Here is a 9,102-nt window from a genome sequence, read left to right as displayed (position 1 = left end):
CGGATCGGTGATATCTGTACCGATAGCGATATTGGTATCGGATCGGTGCATCTCTAAATGACACCAGTTTTGATAAACCCACATTTTCTTCTCTCCTCTTTTCTGTCATCACTGCATTAAGAAACACTCCTGGAAGAACGACGGCCTCCTGAGTACTGACGGTCCGTCTGAGTGGACAGATATTTACTTACACAAACCCTAAAATGATATTTTTATGATCTTTGTGGTGGGATGTTTTATTGCAGTCCAATCAGAAAGGCTGACATTGTGCACATTGGTATTGTGATTCATTGTGCAGCCCGAGTATAAACTAAATCTGAGTAAATGTTTGTATCTGCAGCCTGTGACTGTGACCCGGTGGGATCGTTAGAGGGGGGTGTCTGTGACAGCCACACTGACCTGAACATGGGGATGCTCAGTGGACAGTGTCGCTGCAAAGTAAATGTAAAAGGCATGCGCTGCGACAGCTGCAAGACGGGCTATTACGGACTCAGCCAGAGCGACCCACTCGGCTGCCAGGGTACGTATCGGTGCTTGCTCTTCGTTCATCTTGAATCAAATTATATTTCTGGCTTTAGAAGCAACCGGCTAAACTCAGTTTATGTGTTTCTGCATCAGCTTGTAATTGTGATCCTCGTGGCATCATTATGACGGACGCTCCTTGTGATCAGATCAGCGGAGACTGCTCCTGTAAAAGATACGTCACAGGTCGTCACTGCAACCAGTGTCTGGTTAGTAACTTTTCTCCTCATTCACATTTTTATGTCAAAGCTTTATGGCAACCGAGGGCTCTGATGAGCTCAGATCTAACTTCGTTTAGGTAGATCTGTTGTCAAATTCTTAAACCTGAACTGCCTTGCCCTCTCATTGTAAAGGTAGCAACTCAGACTTTAAAGTGAAAGGATATTTTTTTCCATCAACCATTTATTCAAGGTTAAATATCTTAGAAGCACTTCATAGTAATGTGTTATTGTGCATCCTGGTTTTAAAAGCTGGTTTCCTTCCCTGTAGCCTGAATACTGGGGGATCAGTAATGACCTGGGGGGCTGTAGACCTTGTGACTGTGACTTTGGTGGAGCCCACAACAACAGGTAAAAACACAGACGGTTTAAAAAATAAAAATATAGGCCGAGCATGCTTTGAAAGAATGCATATTGCTCATCTCTTGTCAGAGTTTTACACTAAGATCATTTTATGCTGAGACGGAACAGAGTTACATTTGTTTTGGTCAAACCTTGCAAATGATGTCATGCACAATTTGAGATCTCTCTGTTATGAATCACTTCCAGCTACCATGATCCCAAATTTTAACTCAATCTCTGAAAAACTGACTGAGTTAGTCATTTTTGTGTTGGCTCTTCTTAGTTGGCTGTGGTGGCCATCTTATATTGAGATGACTCAAAAAAGTCAATCAGCTGTAAATACAGTAGTCCCTCGTTTATCGCGGGGGATCCGTACCCTGAAATATATATGTATGCTCTAAAAGAGCACAGCATGTCATGATTTCAGCTCCCTCTGCCTCAGCTGATCTGTTCCACCTGCAAGCGCTCTTGGCCACGCCCACTTCTCCGCTCCACATGGTGAACAGCTGATCAGCTGCAGCAGGAAGTTTATCCTGCAGTGTGGGCTGCACAAAGGTTCACGTGATAAATAATTTAAGATAATTCATTAAAAAAAAAAATCCATGCCAATCATGTGGCTCATCCATCAATCAGCCAATTGTGTGTCATGTCCAATCTTATTTTGAGGGGAGTACTTAGGGGAGTGGTGGCGCAGAGGTTAGATAAGGTGGTCCTGTGATCAGAAGTCACCGGTTCAACTCCCTGTACCAACAACATCAAAAATGTGGGTGGGAAAGATGAAGCATCCAAACCTGTCTCCACCCTCATTTGCCCCACTCAGGGTCCTTGAGCAAGGCCCGTAACCCCCACTCTCTGCTCCCCCGGGTGCCCCAGACAGCAGCTCGGTGGTCTGTGGTTGCGTCAGGAAGAACATCTGGTGTAAAAATAAATAAATGCCAAGTTTTCGTGCAACTTGGTTCGCTGTGGCGACCCCTGAAGAAGAGAAACATACTTTGAGAGTTTCATTCAAATTGTCTTTTGGTGCATGAGATATTTTGCTAACAGACAAATAATGTTGACACCATCAGTAATTGCCTTTTTTTTTGTGCAAAACTAAGAAAAGAAACATTTTTACAGCTTTTTTTTTTTCTGACTCTCCAGGTGCATGATGGACAGTGGGCAGTGTGACTGCAGGAGGCATTTGATTGGTCGACAGTGCTCAGGGGTGCAGTCTGGGTATTTCTGTGCTCCTCTTGACTTGTACAAGTACGAGGCTGAAGATGCCACAGGACTCTCCCCCAGCGACTCCTCCCTGTCGGTGAGCTCAGCAGCGTGATTTATGCTTATCGTTACTGAAAGGTACATTTTATTTTGTAAACCAGGGACTAAAATGTTTTTTTTTTCCTACAGGCAATAAACAAACACACACATTCAGACCCAGACTCACTTTTAGACACTAAGACTTTTACCATAATTGTGTCTTCTATAGGAAAAAAAGTTATTTTTCTCTGACTGCAGTCATGAACCGCAGTACTTTTTATTCTGTTGAAGAGGTTTGTTTGAAATAAAGTGCACTTTACTTTTATAGTCGTGATACCACTGACATCTAGGACTATGATGAAAACGTTGTTTTTAGCACCGACTGAAAGTTGAAGTTCAAGCTGATTGTCAGTTTGATCCAGTGACATTGATTTAAAAGTCAATTATTTTTATGGTGGACTCTACAATTGTGTGGTTTAAACAGCAACATGAAAATTCTTGGAAACTCTTAAAGTGCTCTTTTCTGTTGATAAAGTCAATGTCAGAGCTATTAAAAGTAATTTATAAAGTCAATGTCAGAGCTATTAAAAGTAATTTATTTAGTTCAACCTTGGTGCATAGTGGCTCAAGTATCTATATGTGCAGTCTTCTTTCAGCTTTTCCCTCTTCAGGGTCTCCACAGTGAGTCATCCTCCTCCATCTCACTCTGTCCTCACTCCAACTACCTCCATGTCCTCTCCAACTGTGTCCATACATCTTTTCTTTGTCTTTTTTCTGGCAGCTGCATTTATAACTTCCATCTACCAATATACCCACTGTCCCTCCTCTGGACATGTCCAAACCACTGTCCCTCCTCTGGACATGTCCAAACCATCTCAGTGTGTCCTCTCTAACTTTATCTCCCAGTTGTTCAACTTGTGCTGTACCTCTGATGATCTCATTCATAATCTTCTCCATCCTTGTCACTCCTAAAGAAGAACCTCAACATCTTCATTTCTGCCACTTCCAGTTCTGTCTCTTGTCTTGTTGTCCATGTCTCTGTCTCCAGACCATACAACATAGCTGGTCTCACCACTGTCTTGTAAACTTTTCCTTTGACCTTTGCTGACACCCTTTTGTCTCAAATCACTCCTGAAACTTTTCTCCATCCACTCCATCCTGCCTGGACTCTCTTCACCTCTTTACCACACTACCTGTTTTCCTGGACAGTGGAACCCAAGTACTTGAAGTCCTGCACCTTTGTGGCCTCTGCTCCTTGTAGCCTCACTGCTCCACCTCCTCCCTCTCATTCACACATGTGTCTGATCTGTTTTCATGTTGCTGTGTTCATGTGTGCTCACCTGCTCACACAGACCCATGTTTGTGCTGCTGTTCCGTGTATTGTTTTTATTCTTTTTGTGCTGTTAGTGCTTAGCGTATTTTTAGCTGATGTTTTTCTTAGTTCATAGTCTTAGTCCATATCTTGACTCTTATTGCTGTTTTTCTTTTACATTTTGTTGTTGGATGTAACTGGGACCCTGTTTACATAATTTCATTCCACCACATGTACCACATGTGGTGGAATGACAATAAAGAATATCTGTATCTGTACTCTGTCTTACTACGGCTGACTTTCCTCTTCTTTCAAGTGCATACCTCCACCTCTCCAAGTTATCTTCCACCAGTTTCCTGTTCTCACCACAGATCACGTCATCTGCAAACATCATAGTCCACGGGATTCCTGCCTGACCTCATCTGTTAGTCGGTCCATCACCAGAGCAAACAAGAAGGGGCTCAGAGCTGATCCTTGATGCACTCCCACCAGCACCTTGAAGCTCACTCACTCCTACAGCACATCTCACCTCTGTCCTGCTGTCCTCATACATGTCCTGTACCAGTCTAACATACTTCTCTGCCTCTCCAGATTTCCTCATGCAATACCACACCTCCTCCCTCACCACCCTGTCATATGCTTTTTCTAAATCCACAATGGAGAACTCTCTCCCTGATCTTCATCGTGTGGCTCATCAACTTAATTCCCCTGTAGTTGCTACAACTCTGTACATCACTTCTTAAAAATGAACACCAGCACACTTTTTCTCCATTCCTCAGGCATTTTCTCACCCTCAAAAACGCCATTTAACATTTGAGTCAAAAACTTCACTGCCAGTTTGTATTATCTCTTTTCTTCTTTCTCTTTCATTCTCTTCGTTCATTAGCTCCTCAAAGTACTCCTTCCATCTTCCCATCACACTCTCCTCACTTGTTAGAGCATTACCATTCCTATCTTTAATAAGCCTAACCTGCTGCACATCCTTTCCAGCCTGATCCCTCTGTCTTGCCTGTCGGTATAAGTCCTTCTCGCCCTCTTTAGTGTCCAGCCTTCCATTCAACTCATCATGCCCCTTCTTTGCCTAAGCTACCTCCCTCTTTGCTCTATGTCCCATCTCCTTATGTTCCTGTCTTCTCTCTTCAGTCCTTTCATTGTCATATTTCTTCTTGGCTAATCTCTTTCTTTGAACAGCTTTCTGCACTTCACTAATTCCACCACCAGGTTTCCTTATCATCCGTTCTCTGTCCAGATGACACATCAAGTACCTTCCTACCTGTTTAAGCTGTCTAAGGTGACCATCTTGGATTTGTAATTTGCATGAGGAATGGATAACAACTCGCTCTCAGCTGCAACCATACTAAATTTCAGCTCAATATCTCAAATAATGACTGAATTATAGTCAATTTTGAGTTTTCTTAAGTGGCTGTGGAAGCCATCTTGATCCAAAATGGCTCCAAAATTTAATCAGTTTTGTTCAGAGATCTCTCCACTCTAGGTCATGTGACCTCACTGTGGTAGTTAGAGGCTGTTAAGAGTTCTGTCGGTGTTTTTCAATGCGAAAAACAGCATTTTTGTTTGCAAATTACGTTGCCATGGTAACTCAAAATGTCAATAAAAGTAAGAGCACGCATCACGGTGCCGAGCCGGTCGTTTTGACACAATGTTTGTTGGGGTACACATGGTGGTTTGGGCTATATTAACCTTTATAGAAGAGCAAGACCCTTTTCACGTGGATAATTATAGGTGGCTGCCTTCAGGCAAATCCAATTAGTATTTTTACATAGTCAGGTTGGTCCAAATAGCTTTTTCCTTTAATAAATTAAATAATCATTCAAAAACTGCCTTTTGTTTTGATTTGGGTTATTTTTGTCCAAAATAAAAATTTGTTCAATGATCAGAAACATGTAGAAGTGGAAAAACAGACGATTTGTTAGGGAATGAATTACTTTGTACAGCAGACCATCGGTTAAAACACACTCAAGACCACCAAACCTGTTTTATACCACTCTATTAAGGCCCCCCCATGAGGACATTTATTAGGTTTGTACAAGTAAATGTTTTGAAAAGTGTCATTACAACAAGGACATTAAAACTGTGACAAATTCATCTTATTTGTATCGGCTGTTTTTCTTTTTTTTTAGCTTTTCCTCTTGATTTATATATCTTCTTTACTCTTAAACATCTGTATCCTGCATTTAGCCCTTCAGGCAAGCCCCAACAGCCTATGCCAACATCTCTGCTGCAGGAATGTAAGGAAAACTGACTTCAGTGACTTTGGAATGCTGTAAGAAACACCGGCAACGATGCAAGGAGCAAAGTGCGATGAGATGTTTTTGACGCGTGACATTTTAATGTTGCGACATGTCTTGTTTTGGCTGCTCCTGGATGGAAATGTTCTCACATTCTGAAGAGGAATGGATATTTTAGGTAGAAGAAACCTACAAAAAGCCTGTGAACACTTGTAATCTCACAATATTTTAGAGCTTGATTCTCTCTGTCACGTCAAGCACAACTTAGTATTGTCTGCTCTGTCGCCTTCTTCACGAGTAGAAGTTTTAAACTAGATGTTGTTTTCTGCAGAAGTCCAGTTTTTTCTAAGATGTGCAGCCAGTAAATATATTTTCTGTCATTCTCAGGGCAAAGTCCGTCCTCAGGCAGCCGACGACTGCATCCAGCATCTCAATAACCAGGCGAGGAGGCACCGGAGACACCGGCGCATTTCCAGCTCGCAGCCGTACCAGGCAGCCCTGAGACGCATCCGTCAGCTCCAACAAACAGTACGGGACCGAGAAAACTTTTATTCTTATTTAAGAAGTGTCAGAAGATTGAAAATTTTATTAGTGTGCGAGAACAATTATTTCTTATGATTCCAGGACAAAAACATTCAGTTAGTGTGTTTGTCTGTAGTCAAAATATCTCGTGAGCCACTAGACAGATAAAACGTTCAGAAAGTACCAGTGTCATCTAGAACTTATTAACGTTTAGAGTAAATCTGATTTAAAATGGCTGCAACATCTTATCAACCTCAGCAAACACAAAAATATGTCCTTTTTTACAGATATTGAGCTCAGTTTTGATTTGGTAGTAGCTGAGAGTCAACTACAACACATTATTTGAGCTATAATAGATGTTCATTTAAAATCTCGGCATGCAAGGCCATGAGAGGCATGCAGCCATTCAAGGAATGCTACTTTCATGTTAAGCTTGAGTTTAAAATATCACGGGAGACAGTCCGTCCGTCCATCCATCCATCCGTCCATACGTCCATCCATCCATCCATCCATCGGTCCATCCGTCCATCCATCCATCCATCCATCATCTTCTGCTTTTCTGAAGTCTGGTCTCGGGGGCAGCAGCTTGAGCTGGGAGGTCCAGACATCTCTTTCCACGGCCACCTCTTCCAGCTCTTCTGGGAGGACCCCAGGGCGTTCCAGGCCAACTGAGAGACATAGTCTCTCCAGCATGTCCTGGGTCTTCCCCGGGGTGTCCTCCCTGTCGGACATGCCCGAAGCACCTCCTTACGGAGGCGCCCAGGGAGCATCCTTACCAGATGTCTGAACCACCTCAACTGGCTCCTCCCGATGTGGAGGAGCAGCGGTTCTACTCCGAGTCTCTCCTAAATAGCTGAACTTCTCACCCTGTCTTAAGGGACAGTCCAGCTACCCTGCAGAGGAAACTCGGTCGTCCCTCGCTTCGTGGTTCGTTTATCGCTGATTTTCAAAGTAAGATTGGACAGGACACAGTTGCCTGATTGATGGATGAGTCATGGGTTGTTTATTTAAAATAAATTATTCTAAATGATTTTGCACCATGTGTGCAAGCCCACAAGTGAAGGGGAAGCTCCGTCCTGCAGCTGATCAGCTGATCTTCTCTGCCACGCACGCACATTTCTCCTGCTGCAGCTTTGCTGTCCAGCTGCACTGATCGACTTTTGTCTTCCAACTTCAAATTCAAAGTATGTCACATTGTAAAAATCATCATAATCACAAAATACAAAAGTGTTAAAAGTTATTTTTAGTTATTTTAGAACTTCTTTGTTCAGTTGTTGAAATGTAATTGATCAAAAAGTACATTTCTGCTGCAGAGCTGAAGCTGTGTGACATCCTTTAACGTCCTGCTGCACTTCTCTTCTCTTCTCCACTATTTAAATGTAAATACTGTAACATGTTAAATAATCAAGCCATGCTGTATGGATTCTTTATTTAAAATGTTACTGTATTTAAATTTAAATTGTTTATTTAAGGAGGGAGATTGGGAGTAAGGGGAGTGTGATTGCAGCCTGGCACATCATGACAAAGTTTACTGAACTTGAACTGAACTTGAACTTGGACTACGGTATCCCCACTTCACGGTTTTTCACGACCACTGTACAAAGTCTGAAACAGTCTATTTTAGAAACGTCATAAAATATTGTGATTCTGATTTTAGGTGATGTTTCCCGATCCGTATTTAGAAATAATTTTGTTAAATGACAGTCTTAATTCTCAGACATGAAAGACACTTCCTGTCCTGTCAAAATTTAATAAAGAAAGTCCAACAAAGTGAAGTCAGGTCCTCTGGACAGTTTCGTTTTGTTGAAACGTTTCGTCTTTCATCCAAAAGATTCATCAGTCCGAGGAGCCACAACAAGGGCGGCTGTGGCTGAGCGGTTAGAGCAGTCGTCCTCCAATGCAAGAGCTGAGGGTTCGAATCCACCAGCAGTCACATTCCAAAGTGTCCCTGGGCAAGGCACTGAACCCCTCATTGCCTCCGATGTGTGTCCCATCAGTGTATGAATGTGATAAAACTCTGATTATTCTCTTTAGAATGATTTGTTCAATTAGTTTTGTACAGATCTAGTGGAGCGCTGTATGAATGGGTCAATGAGGCACAGATTGTTGTAAAGAGCTTTGAGTGTCTTGGTAAGATAGAAAGGTGCTGTATAAGTACAGTCCATTTAACAAACTTTGTCTTATAAACAGCACCTTCTCAACCAGTTTGATGGTGCTCGAATGGTTTCTGGAGTCCGCCCTCTCCCCCGCTGACTCAACCATCAAACTGGTTGACCCACCATGTGAAGGTGCTGCTTATAAGACTGAGTTTGTTGTGGCTCCTCGGACTGATGACGTCTTTTGGATGAAAGACGAAACGTTTCCACAAAAACAAACCGTCCATAAGACCTGATTTTTTTTATTTTTTTTTACCAGCTTGATATTAATAAAGAAATGTTTTCTTAGTATTTTGTCCTTTTTTTTTTGTTCTCAGCCGGATGTGACGACAGTTCATAGAGAGCGCGCTCCGGGCCACGTGGTGACATGGACCGGACCTGGTTTTGCTCGCGTTAAAGACGGCGCCGGCCTGATGTTCACTTTTGACAACATCCCCATCGCCATGGAGTATGACATCATGATCCGCTATGAACCTGAGGTGTGCTTGTGTGAAGAAAATTATGTAAAAAAAATAAAAAGAGAGTAAAATTATAAAATGTTA

General features: G+C 42.4%; 1 protein-coding gene across 1 annotated transcript in view; it reads left to right on the top strand.

The window, feature by feature from the left end:
• Positions 1–9,102, top strand: part of lamb2l (laminin, beta 2-like) — a 70,243-nt gene that overhangs the window by 43,141 nt on the left and 18,000 nt on the right. Inside the window, exons 11-16 of the mRNA XM_037685030.1 lie at positions 341–520; positions 619–731; positions 1,012–1,091; positions 2,223–2,379; positions 6,270–6,410; positions 8,878–9,039. Coding sequence (XP_037540958.1) covers positions 341–520; positions 619–731; positions 1,012–1,091; positions 2,223–2,379; positions 6,270–6,410; positions 8,878–9,039 — 833 coding nt within the window. The remainder of the gene's footprint in view (positions 1–340; positions 521–618; positions 732–1,011; positions 1,092–2,222; positions 2,380–6,269; positions 6,411–8,877; positions 9,040–9,102) is intronic.

Source organism: Nematolebias whitei, chromosome 11 (assembly GCF_014905685.2).
Source record: "Nematolebias whitei isolate Nwh7 chromosome 11, NemWhi1, whole genome shotgun sequence".
Taxonomy (NCBI): domain Eukaryota; kingdom Metazoa; phylum Chordata; class Actinopteri; order Cyprinodontiformes; family Rivulidae; genus Nematolebias; species Nematolebias whitei.
Note: the sequence above shows the minus strand (reverse complement) of the source record. Positions and strands in the feature narration are given on the sequence as shown.